Source organism: Ambystoma mexicanum, chromosome 9 (genome assembly GCF_040938575.1).
Source record: "Ambystoma mexicanum isolate Mex_15411 chromosome 9, UKY_AmexF1_1, whole genome shotgun sequence".
Taxonomy (NCBI): Eukaryota; Metazoa; Chordata; class Amphibia; order Caudata; family Ambystomatidae; genus Ambystoma; species Ambystoma mexicanum.
The window spans coordinates 375,396,960-375,419,625 of NC_090931.1; the positions used below are offsets into that span (position 1 = coordinate 375,396,960).

The 22,666-nt window shown below is 41.0% G+C and overlaps 1 protein-coding gene across 1 annotated transcript in view; it reads left to right on the plus strand.

Moving 5' to 3' along the window:
* LOC138489643 (4-hydroxyphenylpyruvate dioxygenase-like) overlaps positions 1–22,666 on the plus strand; it is a 348,749-nt gene that overhangs the window by 156,074 nt on the left and 170,009 nt on the right. Inside the window, exons 7-9 of the mRNA XM_069617322.1 lie at positions 654–743; positions 2,383–2,489; positions 3,011–3,088. Of these exons, the coding sequence (XP_069473423.1) occupies positions 654–743; positions 2,383–2,489; positions 3,011–3,088 (275 nt within the window). The remainder of the gene's footprint in view (positions 1–653; positions 744–2,382; positions 2,490–3,010; positions 3,089–22,666) is intronic.

The following is a 22,666-nucleotide window of genomic DNA, read 5'->3' on the forward strand; positions in this document are numbered from 1 at the left end:
CTATAGGGATCCATTGTAAAAGATGTCTGTCATGTCGAAATGGTACATCGCGTTACTCTATATGCGCTGCAAAGTGGAAAAACAAAGATGTACAGGTGATCACGCCAAAAAGTAAACCTTTGTTTTGCACCTGTCAGGCCAAATAATTAAAATTGCATGGAGGGGACATTTTTGTCGGAAGTGTAAATGTGACAGGTTCCTCCGTACAAGGTACATATTTTTACAAATGAGCACCTTTGTCCTTTTTAATTTCTGCCTTAATCGCTGAACTGATAATGCCTTATCATTGCTGGGAATGCTTTTATCAATGTCAAATTAAACTATTGTTACTTTCTGTGTGCACCTTAAACTGAATGTACTGACGCCAAATACATTTGAAAATCACCTATTCTCTGTGTTCAGTGGTGGTTGGATCCGCAGCTATTGGCACAACCACAAAATGATACAGTTAAGAGGATTAGAATTATTTCGCTTCTTTTGTGCAACACATAGATTGACAATGTGCCCCTTCTAGTGCTCTTAGAATGTCTCCCCTTTTGCTTTTCTCAATACACTTGTGATGGCTCTTTTGTGCAGTCAGCAATGCAGGAAGTTTGAGACTCCTCTCCATTCATACTCTGTTGCATGGCTGTCAATTTGTGTCTTCCTGGCAGAAAGCAAAGGAACGTGGTGCGGTTGTGGTAAAAGAACCCTGGACGGAGGAGGACACATATGGAAGAGTGAAATTTGCAACGCTGCAAACAGTAAGCATCAGAGCTGTCATTTAAGAATGTCTTTGCTTTTATAACACACAACATACTGCATTCTTTCCAAATACTTGCATGACCCTATTACGTCTGCAACTGTCCTCATAGCAGCAAATCCATTCCATCTGCTTGTGCGCCTTCTGCATCGCTTTATAAGAAACATGTCCCTATGTCCTATTACAGTAACATGACACCCTGCAGCGCCTCAACATCTCACTCAAGTATCGGTTACCGCTACACCTCCTACTAGCCACTCCAGTAACATGTAACCTTGCACCCCTTCCAGGTATCACTCTAGTAACAAGTCAGAGCACAAACCCTGACACTCCAGGAAGATGCCACACTGTGCTTCCTGCATTTGTCACTCTAAAAAGCAACTTGGGCTCCCAAAAGTTCTCCAAGGGCTAAACACATCTTTCAAATTAGGTCTAGTTCAAAGAGCCGTGAAACACTGTACACCATAAACTGATAAGAAAATATACAATGGATGCCAAGGGCTTTCCCACTACTATCCCATCTCCAAACCCCCTTTCCTCAACAAGGTAATTGAGGCAGCAGCCAGCAATTTGAGATCTTTGTAGAGAATCACATAATGCTGCAAGAATGTCACCTAGTATGCAGTCCACTCGAAGGCACTGAGACCACTCTGGCAAATATTAGTGAAGTTACATCCCATCCCTGGACTCAGGGCAAGCTGAAGTCTTGATTCTGGCATCTCGACTTGCTACCGATGTATGGCAAAGTGGGTCACAACATTCTCCATGACCACCTAGAAAATGGTCACAGATGGCAAGAACTTTCCAAATGAAGCTAACCAATCTAAATTACCTCTTTTCCCTCTTTATTTAAAAGTATCATGCACAGAGTTAATGATCGCATATCTCTCATTCTCTCATCTACACAAAACCTTTGCTTATCATCAACTACAGCTCGATATTCATGACATGGCAATACACTGCCAACTGGAAAAAGATTCTGAATCCTGAAACAAGAACTTAGGCTGGTGTAGGGACATTTTCCATTCGATGAACAACAGTTATATATGCCAAAACGGGTTCAAGACAGAGATCATGGCCAACCACGGCTCAAGTTGCATGCACACACTAATCCAATCCCTTGGGTTCTCATGACATGGCACTACTCAGCTTTTCTTCTTTCTAAAGAGCCTTAAATAGTACTCTTTTCTATGAAGCATTTCACTCTTCTTCTGATCACAGTTCTATAAAATGATGATGCTTGAGCAGTAGGCAGCAGACTGGACACCCCAATCCTTACCATACAGTACAGCATAAATGTCCCTCTCTTCCTGTGCTCATTCAAGCCTAGCGCTATGTAGCAGCTGCAAAGAGAAATGTTGGCACTCTGTAAAATTAATAAGTTGTGGATGAGTAGAGCTCATGTTCAAATTCTGCCATGAATATCTGAGCCACAGACATTACATTTGTCTATTTCATTAGCTGGCCCTTTCAATTCTTTTGATCACAGGTAGGAAAAACATTAGCATGTCATTGCCAATTGAAACAAGTACACGGTTTAAAATGCCATGTCAAAGCAGTGCAAGTGAAGAAGCATAGAGACCAAGTGGCCTAAAGTCTGTTTAATGTATTGCCAATTCATGTTTTTTTTTTCTCTGCAGTATGGCGATACAACCCATACCCTGGTTGAGTACCTCGAACCGTACAAAGGGACCTTCCTCCCAGGGTTCAAAGAGCCGCTATACAGAGATGTTCTGCTGCCAACGCTGTAAGTGTCTCCTAGACTCCAAGTCGGATATGGGCCTGTTCAATTCTACACCAATAATGCCTTTGCAAATTCTTAGATTCCACAAAGGAAGCTTGTCATGTATTGGGTTAACTAATGACTATAGCTGTTCTGTGATCTAGGGGTCTTTAAGTCTTTAAACTGGTTGTGTCTAAAGTGTAGAGTATGTTAACTATTTTAGTTGCGGAATGCTCTGTTCTCTAGGTCATTTGTTTCCTCTGCTAATTTAATTTCTGCTCCAGATAAGGTTGCCCCCATTACTCAAAGGCTGAGCACCAAACTAGCTTTCAGAAAGCTTCCTCAACAGCATGATTAGACATACATAGAGTTCTGCCACTTCAAAACTGAATATAACATAAAGCAATGCTAGTACAGAATATACTAAACCAAAACAATTTAAAGGTCTGTGGTTCCGAGGTCAAAATGCTATCCAATATGCACGTTTTTGTTACAAACCTGACATATCTGAATTCCAGTTTCTAATAGACTTTTTGTTCCTATAGCCCAGCTGGGTACCTCAACTTTATTGACCACTTAGTTGGTAACCAACCTGATGATGAGATGACATCCGTAACTGACTGGTAAGTAGCAACACACTTTTAAAAGAATGCCAATGGGGCTGACATGATAAAACATATATGCCTGGGAGTAAGAATTATCCTACGGGCAGTTGAAGGGAAAATGTAAAGCAAATTGCAGGAAAGATTCTATAAAGTGGGACCGCAATTCGCATGCAGACATTTTTAATAGGGATTGACTGGGGATCGGGAAGGTAGTTTCTTTCGAGTATAGTTTAGTTATTAGGGGATTCTCTTGCTATTACAAGTTAAAAGTGCAATTTACAGCAAACATAGTAGAATTTATATTTGAAAAGACTACGGGCCAAATGAAATTCCATATATGATCGTCTCCCACCACATGTACAATAGGGAATATAGAGAACAACTGTGCATTCTAACTGTAGATTAACTGCACCTCCACGTATTCATTTTTCACTAATGGTCACACTCCCACAATCCTCCACACACACTTTAGAAGATATTTTAAAGCATTAGCACTTAAGATATGCTTTGGCTAATCAAGATCCTAAATTACTTGCCTCTCTGACACAGATGAAGGCAGCCATTCATCAAATATGTTGCATCTCAGATGAAAACTATCCAGAATTAATACCTGAACAACCAGGCTTAGAGAAGATATTTATTCAGAACTAGCGGATATTGTATAAAAAATAGATGCCCAAGGACAGATGGAATACAAAAATACCTGTTAAAGGTAGACATGCAGGAGTTCTCATTGCTAGGTAGAGAACTGTTATTGTGAAGATTAATGAGATTGAAGCAAGAAAAGCAATCGAGGTAGTAGAAAGAGGGAAATCAGCAGTTGCAGGTGGTTTGCTGAGAGAATTTGATGGAATCTTCTTGATGACACTGACTTCAATGCATATGCAATTGCTTTAGTTGATGTAGGGATATAAGCAAAGCCACAAAGTTGAGATGATGTTAATATTGTAGTGTTCTTGAATGATGTGAAGGATCGAAATAGGGGAAACTCCAACTTGCTTTGATAAGCCTTGATGCAGGGAAAGCATTTTATAGGGTTGAGGGGGTCATCCACTGAGCTGTGACAAGGAGAGCAGGGAAGGAAAAGAGATGGATGAATGCTGTTAAATCTTTTATGGACATCCTGTAGCTAGATTGGTGGTGAACAACACACCTAGTATGTGTATTGCAATTAATAGAGACAGGGCTGTCTAATGCATTTAAAAATGTTCTTGGAACCATTAGCGCAAATATTAAGGAGAAAATATCTTCATTGCTGCCTCACAGCTTTGGAATTCTTTGATTACTCAAATTAGACCCACCTCTAACTTTATGCCCTCATGAAAGTTTAAAAAGTCATGGATTTATTTCAATTATTTTTGAACTTGTTTATTCTTTCTTTTTCTGTTTTTTAAATTCCTATGAATAATGCAACTATTGGTATTTATTTTTTCATTCATAGTTATTTTTTTACTGTAATTTGTTTCCTGGGTAACCATGCATCTTTCTTTAGGTTGTATTGCTCTTTGTCGACATTTTGTAAGCATCCACATGCCTTTCGGGTGTGATAAGTTATAAAAAAAGGAAAAATAAACATGATTATTTTACAAGCCACTCATGATATAAGAATGATCCCTAGAAAACAAAAATGATCACCTAATAAAAGTAAGCTAACGACCAAAATCAACATAATGTTTTAAAAAACTATTCAACAAAGTCGGATCAGTCTCACCTAAATCTGATTGGCCAGATTAAACTCCTTAAGTTAATGATTATCCCAAAACATTTGCTCTTATTTCAAGGTTTTATATAAAATTTCCAGAACCATTTCTCATCAAGATGCAAACTGTATTTAATATCATTTCTTGGCGCAAACACAGCAGGTACAAACTAAAAGGGTCAGGGCCTTCCCATTTTATATATTTTTGGTAAGTTTCTATTTTTTCCATTATAAAGGTATCTTGTTGTACATATTCAAATTTAGGTTATCTTTTTCAGCATCAAAGTAAATAAGACTGGGAGTCTCTGCTGACCCAAAGTTTTAACCAGTGATTGATGTGACTCTCCTTTTATCAATGAACAACAATAAAAAACTAAGGTATAACATGCTTAGATTTCACTCTCCAATTTTGTGTTTAAAGAATTAGGGGTCATAGGGAAATCTGCTATATCTTTAATTGGATTACACAAGCACCTCTATAGGAAAATCCACTTTTGCCTTTGAATTTTTTCAAGAATTTAAGGGGGACCTCAGGAAATACAACTAAAGGAAGTACACTACCTTTGAAATCAAATTCCTTTTAGTATTATACGATTAGGGAATTTTTCTCAGGGATTGCAGAAGAATTACAAACATTTCTGAATTGACTACTGCAATTTTTCCCCTTCAAATCTTACTTAGAGAAAATTCACATCTACGTTTTATAATATATAAATGCTAATTGAGTATAAGTTTGGTCGAGATGAATTATTAATGAATTAATGGAGTTTGGACATTTCATAGGTTACTGAATAAATATGTTAGACTTTTGGCAAAGTGTTATCAATAAAACATGTACATATGCCTAGGTGCCATTCTTTTTTATTTGATAAATCATGGTTACACACAAATAGTTAGTTTTTTCCTTTGTCTGTCAGAATTATATAGTTTCTCAGCATCAGATCTTGCATAGTTTCACTCCTTTCTTGAGGCCTCTGTTTGGTTGTCTAATGTCTGTATCTTCTTTTCAAAGTTATATTCATTCATTAATGTAATATTACACAGTACTGGAGGACCAACAACCAAGAATCTCTCAGTTTCATTTGTACGATATGAAGGTAGTTTGTTGTTCATCTCTCATTTGACTGTCTTTATCTACTTGAGAAGGTAATGAGTGTTACTATCACTTTTTTACTATATGCACTATGATTTAATTGAGTGTGGACACATACAGTGGGACGTGACTATATTGTTCCAACATTGGCAGCTCTGCCATATCCTAATGTTCAACTATGATGTTTTTCGATTTGAATGCCTTTATTTTACATGTTTATACTCACTCAAGATGGCGTCCATTATTATTGATATTCTCCTAACATGGGTGTACTATGCATTCACTTGGTGCTTACGTACATAACGAGACGCAACAGTGCTGTTCCCCTGAGAGCGGCTCTAATACATCACACTGTTGGTTTACAATCACTGCTAGCAGAAGTTTGGTGCTAGGGAAGGTTTTGACATCTTTGGTGAGTTTGAGAACTCTTGAGGTTGTGGATCTCTCGATCTCGCTTCTTTCTATATCGACATACTGAGATGTTTTCTTATATTTTTTCACAGCAAAATGTGAGAAGTTTCCTGCCTTTTTGAACATGCTCAATAATTCAATATTTTGAGTATATTGCTAGTTTTGGTTGGGTAGAACATTTTTCTTTGTATTGGTTTTTCTAGAACGCACTGGTGATTAAGCACTTTTTTCATTTTAGAAAGGCTGACTGTAGCCGTGATGCTTTACATTGTTGACACATTGGTCATCTCTTTGTGTGAACTAATGGACATTCTGTACTTTTGTGTCTCAGAAATATTTACATCAGAATAAGGTATTGTTGCCTGGTTGTATGCTCTGTTGTAGGGTTGTTTTTGAAGCCTTCTATCATGTGAAGTTGCAATTCAAGATATGATTGATTGGTTTTATTGTGCAATCATCATTACTACCTTTTTGGTTAATTGTGTTTAAGTGACAATACAGTATTTAATATTAGGAGCTCGATCCTCACGGTTTGCTTTGGATGTACATGTGAAACTAAGCAGATACAAGCATCAGAAATACAATTACGGTGAGTAATGTAATAAAACACCTCGAGCATAATGGTACATGTTCTTTGTTGAATTTATATTTTGAGCTGTTCATGTACCATTACGCTTGAGGTTTTTTACTACATGCTTATAAAACCTTATGGCGATCTACGTGTGCATCTGTGCTCTGGGTAACTTTATACATTACTCACCGTAATTGTATTTCTGATGCTTGTATCTGCTTAGTTTCACATGCTATGCATAAGTCGATATCTAGTGGCAGTCACAGAGTATAGCAGGACTTGTTTTCAAACTCGAAAAGGTACATCGGCTGCACGTGTTTGTAATACTATCCCTAGTGTGACGTTTGTTGTATCCATGGACCTCCATGCGTCAAGTTCCCTCGGATTGATTTGTTTCTGACAAGAGGGTGCATGAAGTGTTTGCGTGGGTACAAGAACGATAAAGTAGAAAGGTAAAGATAGACCCATCTATGCACCTTCAAACTCCAGCAGGGGAGGAAGGGTGGGCGCATGTGAATCGAAACAAATACAAGCATCAGGAATACTATTATGGTGAGTAATGTATACCTTCTGAGGCTTGTGGATCTGCTTAGATCACATGCTATGCATAGATTAGCAAGTAGTACCTAGAGAAGGAGGTGGGTTGTGAGAAGGTACAGCAGCAAATAGCTGTTTTAATTAGCTGTTGTAAACCTTTATTCGGCATGAGCCTTTAGGTGTTTTAATACTGCTTGTCCCATCTGTGAATCTGCTTTAGAGTGTGCGTCTAGGCAGAAATGCTGAGTAAAGGTATGAATGGAACTCCATGTAGCAGCCTTGCAAATTGCATCTAAAGGAACATTTGCAATAAATGCGTAAGTAGCCACTGTGCCCTGTGCAGAGTGGGCTCTTGGTGTAAAAGGTCAAGTCTTCTTTGACAGTGAGTAGCAAAGCTGGATGTATTTGACTATCCATCTGGAGATGGCATTCTTAGAAACATGATCCCTACTCTGCCAATTGCTATGGAAAGAAAGAGTTGATCTGTTTTCCTCAGTGGTTTAGTTTTGTTTATGTAGTACAAGACTGCACTCCTTACATCTGTGGAGGCTTTTTTCTGCTGGATTTGAAGGGTGTTGGAAAGTTTAATAGATTGATTAACATTGAACTGTGATAGGAATTTTGGCAAAAATCTAAGATGTGTTCTAAGAACCACCTTGTCCTTGTGAATGATAATGAAAGTGTCTTGTACTGAAAGTGCTTGAAGTCCACTGACTCGTCTTTTAGAAGTGATAGCCACTAGAAAACCAGTCTTGTAAGTTAAATGCTTTAGACTGGTCTTGTTCATAGATTCCAAGGGTGGACCCATGCGTTTTGTCAGTACAACATTTAGGTAGTATTTCCACTCCTTCCATGAATGCTTTGATAACTGGTTCATTCCACCATGATATTTTGTTTTGAGATGTAGTGTAAGCAGACAGAGCTTCTAAGTGTACTTTGATAGAATTAAAGACTAAACCGGAGTGCAGTAGGTAAAGCATATAGTGAAGTATGTGTGATGAAGAACAGACAATGTACTTATGCTGCGTGACCTGCACTAAATGAGAAATCATTTACACTTGTTAAAATAACAGTGTCTTGTCTTAGGCATCTGTGCTTCTTTAAGGATATCCATACACCTTTGTGGAAGATTGAAATGTCCAAACTCTACGACTTCATGAGCCAAACTGCAAAGTTCAGAGTCTGAGGGTATGGATGTAATGTTGTCCCCTTGTGTTGGGACAGCATGTTGGATGGGCATGGAAGCTTGATTGGTTTGCACATAGTTTGAGTGGGTGTGGCAACCATGTTTGTCGTGCCCACATTGGAACCATTAGAATTAGCGTGGCTTGTTCCTGGTGCATCTTGTGCACTATTTTGTTCAAGAGTGGTGTTGGTGGAAACGTATAAGCAAATTTCCCTCATCAACCCATCCACAGGGCGTTCTCCTTGGCTCCTGGTTAGGGAAAGCTGGATGCGAAGTCTGGGCATTGTGGGTTTTGCTTTGTTGCGAATAATTCTATAGTTGTATGCCCCCATAGGGTGAAGAAATTGCTTATAATATCTTAGTGAATTTGCCACTCGTGTTCTGCCGGTAGCTGTAGATGTCTGCACAGTATGTCTGCTAGTGAGTTGTTTCCCCCTGGAACATGTTATGACACTAGGAAAATGTTTCTTTTGAGAGACCACTTCCAAATCTTTTGGTATACCCTGGACCGACTTAGAGAGTGTGCCCCGCCCTGTTTGTTTAGATCAAACATGGTAGTGGCACTGACTGTGAGGACTATAACTGTTTGCCCTGCTAGGTGTTGTTGAAATGCTTGTATGGCTTTAAGGACTGCTAGCAACTTTAGTAGGTTTATGTGTTTTTTGCTGTTGTTTGTTGTGCAGTATCACGAAGGTACTGAGCTCCCTATCCTGAGAGTGAGGCGTCTTTTGTGAGAGTGGTTTGTACTGGTGGGTTGCAAAAATGTCTCCCTTTTGAACATGTTGTCTTTTGTCCAAAAGCGCAGAGCTTGTGCGAACGTTAGCGACACAACCACTAGGTGGTCCCACTGACTGCTTGCCTGAGACCATTGTTGCGCTAGTCACTCTTGCATCAGGCGCATGCGCAGCCTTGTATGTGGAACAAGATGAATGCATGAAGCCATCATCCCAAGCAGGCGCATTGCCTTGCGCAAAGTTATCTGATGACCGGCAGTAGTGAGGTACTCGAAACAACATGTTGTGTACTCTCTCGTTTAAGGAAAAACAAACTCATCTTGATTCTTTATAATTGCTCCTAGGAATTGTTTTACTTGATTGGGGGTGAGACTAGATTTGTTCTCATTGATGGAGAACCCCAATTCGAACAATAGATTGATGGTCCTTTGGGTGTTGTTTTTGCAAGTTTGTGACATTTCCCCTGTTATGAGCCAGTCGTCGAGATAAGGTTACACTGGGATTGATTCTCTGCATAGGAGTGCTGCTGCTACTGCTAGTACCTTTCTGAACACCCTTGGCACTGATGAAATGCCGAAGGGGATGACTTTGAATTGGTAGTGTTTGTTTGCAATTTTGAAGTGCAGGCATTTTCTGTGCGCTGGCAACATTGACATATGAAAGTACTTATCTTTCATACCCAATGTTGCCATGAAATCTGCTTGTTTTAACAATGGGATATTCTCCTGCAGCATTGTCATGCCAAACTTTTGAGGCTTGACATATGTGTTTGCTGGATGCATGTCTAGTACAGCGCGTCGTAGTCAAGTTATTCTTTGGCACAAGGCAGTATATTGAATAGATACGCTTGTTTATTTACCTGGTCTACATGGACTAGCTCGATTGCGCCTTTCAGGAGCACAGACTTGATTTCTTCTAGAACAATCTTCTTTTACTGTGGCAACATCTTCTGGTGTTTTGGAAGATGGTTTTGGGTTTTTTCTAGAAATTGGATGGCGTAATCCCCTGCAACTGTGGATAACAACCACTGATCAGAGGTGATCCCCTCCCATGCGTGGGTGAACTGGCAAATGCGACCTTCGACTGGAATTGCATGGGAGGGAACCTGTATGGGGATGTCATTGTTTAGAGGTATGGGAGCCTCTGGTGGCAGAGACTCTACCCCTACTTCTTGTTCTTTTATACCGGCTTTGAAAAGTGGGTTGTTAACTGGTGGACTGACCCTGTGTATTGCCTGTGCAAGAGCATTGCCCTTGAATATATCCCATAGATTGCGGGTAACCTTGTCCGCTAAATGGGGCTTTGGGTTTTGAACACCCCCCGTTGAATAAACGGTTTGTTTGTTATTTTGCCCAATGTTTTCAATGTTTCATGCTCCACTTTCGCACTCTTTAGTTCATCATCAACTGCTTTGCCAAAAAGCACATTGTGTTCTAGTGGCATATTTTAAAGGGTGGGCTGGGTCTCTAATTTAAAAACCTGACTGTCGCAGCCATGCATGCCATTTTATTAGGGTGCCTTCTGGTATAATGCGTCCAGTATTATCTGCTGCATCTAAATCATTCCTTAGGATGCGGCTAGTAAACTGTTTACCCTCTGAGATAGTCTTTAGGAGCTGTGATTTTAAGGGCTTATGAGCAGTATCAGTCTGTTGTTGGACTGTATCGCAGACATGGCAGTTATAACTGCCATGGCAAGGTGGTATTATTGGCAATACAGGTTTGGTATGCTGCAGAAGATGCTACCTTCATTCTGAATGGACATTTTTTGGCAACCCGCTCCACCCCCACTACCTTACATACCTGTTGAGGGCACACCTCGTTCTGTGCCCCCGTCTCCTCCATCCCTCTGCGATGCCGCTCCCCTTGACTTACGTGGATGGGAACTGGCACTGCAGTGTCCTCTTTTTTTTTTTACTTAATTTTATCAGGAGCAGACGACACCCCCCGTATCCCCGAAAGCTATTATAATGAACGAGAGTACGGGGAGCCCCCTCAACCCTCTGAACCTCCTCTCCCCTTGTTGACTATAATGGCACCGAATGGTATATTTATTTGAAATGTTCGGCTGTATGAAATTTTTGTACAGCCAAAATTCTACCAAATATAGTATTCGGTTTTTTTCTTCAAATATTTCTGTGGATACCCTGATATAAAGGGGGTCAGCTGGAGCATGTTTAAAAATCTTTTAAATGTGAGGATGAACTGCTCTTGTTAAGGTGGGAGTAACCAGAGAATTCGTCTCTGTACAGACTGGAGAAGGGGAATAAACTGTATCACAGATTTTCTGTCCCCCAAAATGTTGTCTACAAAGTCTGCATCTTGAAGTGTCTCCTGTGTATCAATTTTACAGGCCTGGGCAGCTTTAATTAGCAGTTGTAGTTGGTTGCCAATAGGGGAGTCAGCAATAATCTGATCTTGGTCCTCTCGGGATGGCATTGTGTATATGTCTGGATCGCCATCGTCATAGAACTGGTCTTGGTTAAATTGGCCATCTTGTGAGATTTGATCACCTTGATGGGAAGGGTCAATAATGTACAGGTCACCTGAGGAGTCCTGACTGTGGCTAATAAAGGGTTGGTTTGTAGAAGTGCTAGGTTGTGAGCTGTCTACTCTCTGTACCTTGGAAGGTGGTTCCCCCTTTGTCTCCCTACTACCCTGTTGTGTTGTACTATCCTGTGGGTGCATGAACTCCTCTGGACGCCTGTCCATGAAATTGACAAAGCATGAGATCCTTTTCATTTCTTTCTCAAATTTTTCAGCAGTCCACTCTGTGGATTTAGGAAATGCACTTGGCCCTGAGGGAGAGGGATCTGTGTGAGAGGAAGGTTTACTATAGTGTAATGCCTCTGTTAAAGTGTCTTGAGAGGATGTATAATGTTTTTCTTGAGAATATTCTTTTTCAGGTTTTGAAAAATTCGATGTTTTACCCTTAAGAAGCATCGCAGGGACTTTTTTTGCATTAATTGTTGCATTTTCAATGGGTCTGGAGTGTGCATCGAAGATTTATGTTTCATCGTTTGTTTTTTGGTGTGTGAAACAAGGGCCTTTTTTGGGGCAGTGTCGGAAACAGGCCTACTCAGCACCTGTTAAGGAGTTCTGTCTTGTGGTGATCAGGAGCGTGAGGACCCAGGGACAATAGGCGTTTTGATTCTTATTTCTCCCCCAACACTGCGTCACCATGTTTTTTCAACGACATGTCATAGTACGGCTCTGGGTTGTTTGTTTATTGTGTTTATGGATATGTGTGCTTTTTGTCACAGGAGTCACCTCTATCACAGGGTCTCTGGCCTGTTTGCCGGAGCTGGAGGCCAACACGTGGGTATCCGCGGAACACCGATCATGCTGGGCGTCCCTGTGTGCACCATAGCTGCCTTCATCAGACTCACCTCCAACGTTGATGGACGCCTCGGCCTGCATGGCGTGGGCGGCCCAATGCTTAGTGCAGCAACCTTCTGAAGTTCTGGGCTTGAAATGTTTGCAAGACTTGAAGTGCTTTTCGGCGTGGTCTCACGGAAGACAGTGATTGCCCACATGGTGCGTGTCTTTCCAGGGGTACTTGCGATTGCAGGAGGGACAACATTTAAAAGGAGTGTTTTCCATATTTGAAAGGGAAGGCAGCACAGCGAATAATGGGAAGGGGTGTAAGGTAAAAAGGCATTCTCTAAGAGGAAAAAGAGTAGATGTTCTCCGCCCACTCTCCCTACTGCAATGGGCCACAGTCCAATTAAGGCCTGCATATGCCAAATTCAACATTTGTCGAAATTGAGGATTCCTCTTCGACATAGATCGAAGCGGTCCGTCGAGCGTCACTCAAGGGTGCTTGATAGCGAGAGGCAATTAAGGGTTGGAACGGCAAATATAATTTAAAACTTTGTAATAATAAAGGCGTATGGACAGGAATATCTGCAACACGTGACTGACTATAATGGCGGAAATAAACTATCTGAGGGACGTTGACGCATGAAGGATCATGGGTACAGTAGGCGTCACACTAGGGATAGTATTACAAACACGCACAGTCGTCGTCCCTTTTCGAGTATCGAAAGCAAGTCATGCAATACTCTGTGACTATCACTAGATATCAGCCAATGCATAAAATGTGATCTAAGCAGATCCACAAGTTCTGAGAAATATATATACACACGCACACACAATAAGGTAGGGTGGTCCCCACAGAAGGCACATGCATTAGGGCTCTTCTCTTTGCTGTTCATATAGACATTTGAGAAAGTCCAACTCAGGCAGATGGATGACCCAGTAGTTAGTCAGGCATGGAGTTCCACAGCCTCAGGCTCACTTAGCCTTTCCATGTGTTAATATCCCCGAAAAAATATCACCATACAAAAATATCACAATATTTTTGCGGCAATATTAAGGCATGAAACCTGCGGGGGACACCCACGCTACCCCCGTATTATTTTAAAAGGAGCGGGGGACAGCCCCGCAACCCCCGCTCCCAAAAAACCCCGATATTATCCCCACTAAAAATATTGCCTATGGCTGTTCCCGACGATCATATATACAACAATATTTTTGGTGGGGAAAATATTACCTGATACCCTTTCTTGTCCAACCCACTTCACCACTGCACCCCTATGACCTCATTACTCCACCCAGTGTGGGGTGCTCACCTTCAGATCAGGGTTTTCCCCCTAATTTCAGGCCTGCCACTCAGGGCTCTTCCGCCGCTACAACTGCACCTTCTCTAATATCCTCCCTAGCCTCAGCTCCGCCTATTCTAGCTAAACCACTACCTCCTCAACTCAGCCTACCTCCAGAACCTCTCTTCTTTTCCCCCTGATGTTTCATCTCCACCTTCCGATATTCTTCTTCAAGCTCATTAACTTTGTGTCCTTCTTTAAACTCTCTTCCTTCCACATCCTGATGTTTCACCTCATGATACTCACTCTACTAATCCTTAACTTCGTCTTCTTCCTTAGCCTTTCCACATTCCACTTCCTAATGATTCGCCTCGACCTTCTGATTCCTGCCTCCTCTAATAGTTCTCCCCATTGCCATTTGATGTACATTTCTTGCCAGAAATTCTCCCCCTCTAGCTCCTCACCCTTCTTCCTACATCACAGTCTAGTCCACCAACCACCTCTTCCAATCATGGTATTTCTTTATCCACCAACTCTCCAATTCGCTCCGAATTACATTCTTCCACTACTCGAACAAACCAGTTTGGTAGAGTTGCAAGCAGCTTTTATAGTGGTTTACCTCCAAAGTACATGGCTACAGCTGTGCTTGTAGGAGAGGGTTCTGTTGTAATTGGGCCAACAACTTAATTCCTGGGTCTCCTTAGAGGTGGAGATCACTCGGACAGAAACTGCATGAGGTTTAGCGGCCTCTATTTTACTAGGGTGCCTGGATTCCCCCTGTCTGTCTGCTGCTTTCTCTCACAGAATAACAAAGACACCTCTGCCTTCAAATAGTCTTCTAGAGCTCACCTTACTCTAAATCACCAGGCGTTTAGGAGTCTGAACCTTACTTCTCATGCAATCCTAGTTGTTTTAATGTTTCGTGGATCCGGCAGAGGGTCAGCGAATCTCACTACATTCAATATGTGGCTTTTTTTGTAATTGTGGACCGCGGATTTGGTATGTCAAAATTAGCAGTGCAAACTGCCAGAGACAAATCTAGATGGGTCCTTCAGTATTGGTTTGGTGGTTACACTTCTTAAATGAGCCATACCCATTTGCATCGAGAGTTAAGTAGCCCATTTCAGCTAACAAGCCACTGCACCACTTATTAGCAATCCCTGGAAGTGAACCCCTGTGACTAATCTGGACTTTTGGTCCCTTCTTGCCATGGGGGAGCGAACCCCAGTTAGTCTAGGGAGTTGAGCCACTAAGCAAGACACTCCTTAGGGTTCAGGGCAAGTGGGACCTCACTGGGAGCAACTCCCCCCCTCAGGAACAAGAACTCCCATTCCAACAAGGTGCCTATTGGAAAAACAATGTCTGCCTATATTGGAACTGAAAAGCCTGCCGTTACCACTGTATTACCTTCCATGAACAGTGGCATTGTTTCCATCTGGCTGGCTTTAGGAAATGCTGGATTTCCCTCAAAGACCAAAGAGGAATGACCCACCTCCTTGGAACACAGCAGCAAACTTAAAATGATGAGGAACCCTGAAGGAGGAGATGTGAACCATACGCAGAGGCGAATCTCTCACGGAAGAACGTCCTGGAGAGGCAGAGCTGTACCGTACCACAGAGACAGCAGTGGCATGGAGCTGTGTGAGCATAGAAGACACCGGAATGCTGGCAACAAGAGTGGCAGAGTAACCACTGCAGGGACAGATGAGCTGTTGCACATGGTGGCTTCACCACAAGACAGCAGTGGTGGGTCAGGTGCCCTCAAACGAATGCTGAGACCAGAGCAACATGGAGGAATTAATATTCCACTATGGAGAGACGACAACCCTCAGGGGCACATCCAAGAGGGGAAAAAGTACCTGGGTTGCCCTCGGAAGAAGGAGGCACGAGAAAGCAAGAAAGCTGGAACACAAACTGGGCCTTGAGAACCGTAGAATGTTGAACACTGAATAGTGGCAGAGGCCAGGGGCACACATACAAGAAGAGAATTATGAGAACCTGGAGGGTCTTATAAAAGCAAGGGATATTGCAAACCAGATAAATAGAAGATAATCTGGAGGGTGCACCCAAGTCAATCCTAAATTAAGGAAGTACAAACAAGTTGGTGGAGGAGGAATAAAGGAAGAATCCCCCACCCCTGTAAAAAATACAAAGACTTTGACCTTACATAAAGAACTTCAACTGTTATTGAGAAACCTTTTGGGGGAAATTAACTCTTCTTTCTGGTGAGCTTTACCGGACACTTTTCATTTTGAAACCAGATGAAGCCTAAGCCTGATGCACAAGGTGCTGGCCTAACTTTTCTGTTGTTCTCTAAAAGTGGTAGGGTTAGGTAGTAAGTAGGTTTTGGACACAGGACAGGCATTTGTTTTGGACGATGGATGAGCACCCCTAGTTTAGTTTGCTTGATAGGGAATTCCCCCTTAGGGACAAGGACAGATAAACATTTTCCTTTCATTTTGAGTGGACACCCTTGCAATTTCCTCTGTGAGTCGGACTCCTTCTTCTGGTCCGCCACACCCCCATTATGCCACTCAGCACTGCATTGTGGCTATATCAATTAGCTGAAAAGTATAATTTGCTCCAGAAAATTGGCTTTGCCTTATGGGGCAGCTTTATTTTATACATAGTTCTAGCAACCTAAGACAGATAGCCCTACACACACAAGCACATGTTGTTACAGATGGCCTCAGGAACGCACCAACTCTCAAATACAGTTTAAGGGTTTTTATCATTTGTTTTATCAAGGGCTTGCTAGTGACCAGCCTTCTCTCCCTCTCATCTAGTGTGGGCCGTTCCCTCCTTAGCTGAGGCGTCCCTTGATACTAGGCTTGTCACTAGAGGTAGGTAACCCCTTCTATCTAATAACTGTCTGACGGAAAATGATGTCCAGTATGCAAATACCTTACCCTCTAACTTTTTCTGGGAACAATCTAAGTGGTCCCTGATCTACAGTTCCGAAAGGTAGAAGTCTGTAATTATAGGTGACCTTAATTGGCCTCTTACTTCCACAGCCTCCTGTACTCTCCCTACATCTTTCCGTCACTCCCTTTTTCCACTACTTCTCTCCTCCCTCCTATTCCACCCACCAACTCTCCCTTCTGTCCCTTGCACTTCCTACTCTCACCCTCTGATAATCCTCTTTTCATCTCTACTGTCTACCTCCAACCTCCATTCTTGCTCCTAATACGCTCCATCCCACTACTACTCTCTCCTTTTACCACCACTACCCCAACGCTCCACATTACTACAACTTCTTCCCTCTCCACACTACTACGACACAACTCTCCACTTTCCTACTCCACCCCACTCCACTACTACTATTTCTGATCTTCTACTACTCCCCACTGCTCTACAACTAGTTCCCTCTCCACTCCACGCACACTTTCTTTCCCAGTCACCCTCCTTCCACTCTTTCACTCACCTTACCATGCACTGCCTACTCTATCATTCTCACACCTTCCATGCAAACTTACAACCACGTACCACTTTCTCTCACAAACCAATACCTGACCTTGCACACTTCTAAAGCAATTTCCTTCCACGCTCTTCTCCACTAATGACAGCTCAAGTGCAAAATGGTTACCTTTGGCTGCCATTAGCACATATGTAGAGAAATCAAATAAGAGAGTGGCGTCAACATATTTATGGAAGGAGTAAAGTAAGGTAAATGGAAGTTTCCCACAAATGAAATCATGTCAGTTCTCAGGGGGTTGTTGCAAAGGCATCAAAATGTGCAAACATTGAAAATAAAATGATGGAGAGTATTAGTATTACAAGAGGTTTGAGACAGGGGCGTCCACTTTCTTTGCTGATTTTTTTCTTTGTTTATTTGAAACTTTGGAAGAATATGTGATAACAGACCCAGTATTAAAGGGATTTTTGCACCTTCTCGAGTGTCTCAACATATAAGGTGGATCAAGCCATGACAAACATTTTAGTATGGAAAATGCAAGAGGAAGAACCCTCCAAGAAAATGTTTTGAAATATTGTATCATTTTGTGGATCAATAGGGCCAAAGGAAGGACGAGTGTGTTGGAGTTGGGGTATTGTTAAGAAGTCATTTAAATTAGGAAATGGGAAGATCAAACTTCAGGCTCTATGTAATGGGTACAATACAGCTATTTAAGATGATGGGGTTATCAAGATATTTATTGGTATTTCAAACACTACCTCTATTAGTTTTAACAGTTTATTTGGCAAATTACAATCGATATTAAGGATTTTTCTTTGGAGGGCAGAAACACTAGTATTTTATGACTAAATTAAGAGAGAAAGTAAATGGGCAGTGGTCACTACCAAACATTAAGTTGTATTTTTGGCTATCAATTATGAAATTATTGTTTGCTAGAGCTTCGAAACAGTCCTTACCCTCTACCTTTGAACAACAGAAACAAGTATGAACTTCAGAAAGTAATTTATCAACTACAGGGCTCGCTTCAGTAGGTGCAGAAAATCTGGTGGTTGCTACACACAGATTTATATAATGACCAATAAGAATCATTGGTGTAGATCTCAATTATAAAAAAGAAGGATCCAAGTTAATTAAGTGAAAGATGGTAAATGTAGTTCATTTGCCATCAGAGCATTATGGCCTAAATATGGCATGTGTGAATAGAACATGATGGCTCAGCGTCGTAACAGATACATTTATTATATCATATATCTATAATTCTCCAAGAATGCCTGTGGTAGGCTCTCTTGATATGAGACAGTACAATTATTTTCATAAATGAGAACCAGCACAGCCCTGGACCTCAATGAAGTGACAGATGGTACAGTCATTTATTTTTATTTTTTGTATTTATTTTTATTGTACATGTAGTCAAATAATGGCTCTATACAAATTCAATTTAAAACCACAACATTCATAAAACCAAACATACAAGAAGAATATAGATCCATTTCATAAAACTATTTCAAACAGAATTTCAAATATATACACATTTGATAAAATCCATTTGATAAAACTTCCGACAGATTTTAAAAATATACACACATTATTTGACACAATAATACATAATATTAATATCACCCCCATACATTAATTCACAAGGCATTTCACTATAATATCTTCTACCATCATTCCTATATTTAATAAAATGAATTTTCCCCAATAGCATTCAAACTTGTGCAATCAGCAAATAGATGTTTCACGGTTTCCATGATTGTCTCTCCACATAGCCTACAGGTCCTCTGATCACGGGAGATACCAATGCGGACGCCCGTAATTTCAAAATTTGCCATACCATTAAATTTAATCAGCATATCTTTATAATTAAGGCATGGGGATAGGCCCTCAAATATTTTGGTTTAGTTAGTCTTTCCACACTATAACCCATATATTCTTCTCTGTTTCTCTTCGTGGCTAGTTCCACTCACAACTACTCTTTGTTAATAGTTTTCAATAATCGCTCTACTTTGTACTTAAATTTGGAGAATTCCATTCCCATTGTGCCACTGCCAGTTGGATGGGTCTAATATGCCTCGATCTTCTTTGGCTATTCCAGACAGCTATTACGCATAGGCATAATCCGTTTGGTATAGAACATAACATATATAACATATTCACAAGAGCAGTGTACTTCATGTTGCTTATTCACCTGATTAACAATAATAAATGTATAGAGATCACAGTGCCAATCCTGGCCAGCCCACACTCAAGCAGAATATACTCACAGGGCATCGTCCAGTTTAGCCTGAGGAGGTTTTTTTTATGATTTCCAGTTCAATACCTTTATTCTTTAATATATTTTGCCTCATACCTCCACTCCATGTGTCAAGAGATATCTTATATTTGACGATAAATGGCAAGGACTGTATTAGCAGTATGGCCCCTTCTTGAATTCCATTACCTTAGTGGCACTGTCATAGATATGTAGCCCATTCAGTGTGGCATAGTTTTCCAGGGCACTCGGCCTGCTTTGTAGCCCGTATCGGTGTAATCCATAATTACAGTATCATGTGCGTACCCCAGCCATGATACACAATGTGACCCATACTTGACAGCACTAGAACCTAGAGTAGCTTGGGCACATTGAAGATCAGACAGATACAGATTAAACAGGGTTGGTGCAAGTATACAACCATGCGTTACCCCACAACAGGTGCTGAACCAGCTGGATAACCTCCCCTCTCCATCTAATCTGATGCACAATCTAGTGTTGGCATGAAGCCTGATTATCATCAATAGCAGTCCTTTGGAGATTCCTGGGGCATTCAAAGTATACCACAGCTGTTCTCTTATTATATAATGCTGCTAAGAAATGAACAAACGCTGCATACACCGTTCCTTGATGTCCACACCAACTATGCTCTATCAATGATGTCAACGAAATCAGGTTATTGACTGTCGAGGACCCCTTTCTAAATCCAGTTTCATTTGGAGGGATTACGTTATTTTCACTCACCCTTTTGTTAATTTCATTAAGCAAGACTCTAGCGAAGATCTTGCAGCCATTTGATCCATACTTCCAAATCTTGAGGTTGTCCGAATGACTGTATATGGTTCATGGTTACAAGCCCTTTAATGTTAGGGGAAGTGTTGTGAAAAAATAAAATTAGCATTTAGCCCAGTATGCTATATGAACTTAACAACTGAAGCATAGAACCCTTTTTTTTAAATTAGCTGAAATAAATCAACCTTTCAAAATGTATAAGTAAAAGTTACATACATCTACCTTGCAGTGTATAAGACAAAATAAATACACATCATAACAGATTAACCATACAGTATGAATACAAAACATAGAATATAGGTGCAAATTGCACATACAATGTGATGGCAATAAAAGAAAAAATGAGAAAAGCAATGATACAAATCCAGAAATTCCGAATAAAAAGATAAGAGATAAAAATAAACATACAAATGAAGGGAAGAATGATCAATCATTGTAAACAGGGGGAGTAAGATTAATAATAATAATAATACAGTTAATTGAATGCACGCAAAGATGCCACTCACGGTTACAGACAAGTTATCTGTCACTTCACATGCCTTCTAATTGCAAACTTGTCTGAAAATTAATACTGACAATTTGGATAGGCATATGGAAAGATGAAAGAATCAAAGAGCAACATTGATCACCTTCTAGCCCTCCCAAGAATTTACAATGTCGAGAAAAGTGCATCTGTCTAAGACCTCACAATGTTACACATTCTGTGATCAAATGTCTCAGAGTTTCCTGTGTGTCCTCATTCATACAATAACGGCAAAAGTTATGCTGAGGCAAAAGCAACTTTCATCTAGCTTTAATATCCTTTGTGGGCCATAGATTAAAGTGTAAACGTAATATCCCAGAGCGATAATTCGCTGATGGTGCTCTCATCAAGTACTGCGGCAAGGGGCGCATTTTTTAGGGGGGAATCTGCTGACATCACCGTCTCGGTATTGCAAACACATCTCTCTTGTCTTGATCCAATCTAACTCATAGATCTTGGCTTTGGCTTTATCAGGGTTGTTGAGTAGTAGGTCAATAGAAACATTTGCATCCACCAGGATTTGATACATTTTTCCCCGACCATAAAGTCACAAAGGAATGTTTGGCCGTAAACACATAGGTAGACAAGGTTTGTAGAATGACATTCGCTCTGTAGATATGAGACACTTTCTAAATAGGCCGCAAAGGCGCCAATGATAACGAGCTTGGAGGGAAACCAGCCCCAGCTCATATCTGACCCAGGCAATTGGAATACATTACGGCAGATGTAAAGTTTGTTTCCAATATTTGGATTCCCAATTATCAAACTGGAAGCAAGTATTAGGTGCTAATGTTTCGAGTCCATACAAGAGGCATGGCACTGTCTTCATGGTCCAGAATAACCATATTGGTTTAATGGAAAATTTACCATATTTGTGCATGATGATTTTTGTCTGGGAAATTGCTGTGGCTAGTTTCGATTCCACGCGCTCCATCTGACTGGCGGCAACGCCATTGCCTTCAAAGGAGATGCCCAGGTAGATGTAATGTGGCACTACAGCCAGTGGGATCTTATTAATAAACCATATAAATGATGCATGCCCAGAAGATGTCATTAACTCTCAGAAGACTGCTTTGAAAAAACACTGGCAGGCACTTTCAGTGCAACGTTTGATGGTAAGGCTTGATTAAAGTAAGCTCAAAGAGTTTCCATGAGGAGGTATGTTGGGCGGGGGAGATTCAGGAATTGGGTGGGAATGGCCATAGGGATTATCATGGCCATGGACAGACAATAGGTGGGCAAATAACCAAACAACACCTACAAGCTGTGTGTTCCTCCTCACATGCCATTTCTCCCTATCTGTAGATTAATGCAATAGTTTCGTGATTACTGAACATCTGTGAGCGATGTCCATGCTTTTCCGATTAAAACACGTCTAAAAAGTCCTCGCGTCATGACCGTTTTTTTCTGGACCTTTGCTTTGCTTGGATTCACTGATGCCAAAGCGTGGCATTCATCAGAAAACATCCATACCACCAAATCTTTTACCTTCACTTTTGAGGTAAAATGACACAACAAATGGTTTTATCACTGCGGGTACATGTTTTCCTATTATATACACACGCTTCCCAGTGTCTAGTGGGAGGGATTATAAATAGAGTGGCTGCAGCCACACCTGGTTAAGACATGTTTGTTACATCAATAGCGCATTTACAACTCCCATTAAGCCATGAACTCTCAGAAGACTGCTTTGAAAAAACAATGGGTGGCACTTTCAGTGCCCGGTTTCATGGTAGGGCTTGATTAAACCGAGCTCAAACAGTTGCCACAAGGAGGCGTGT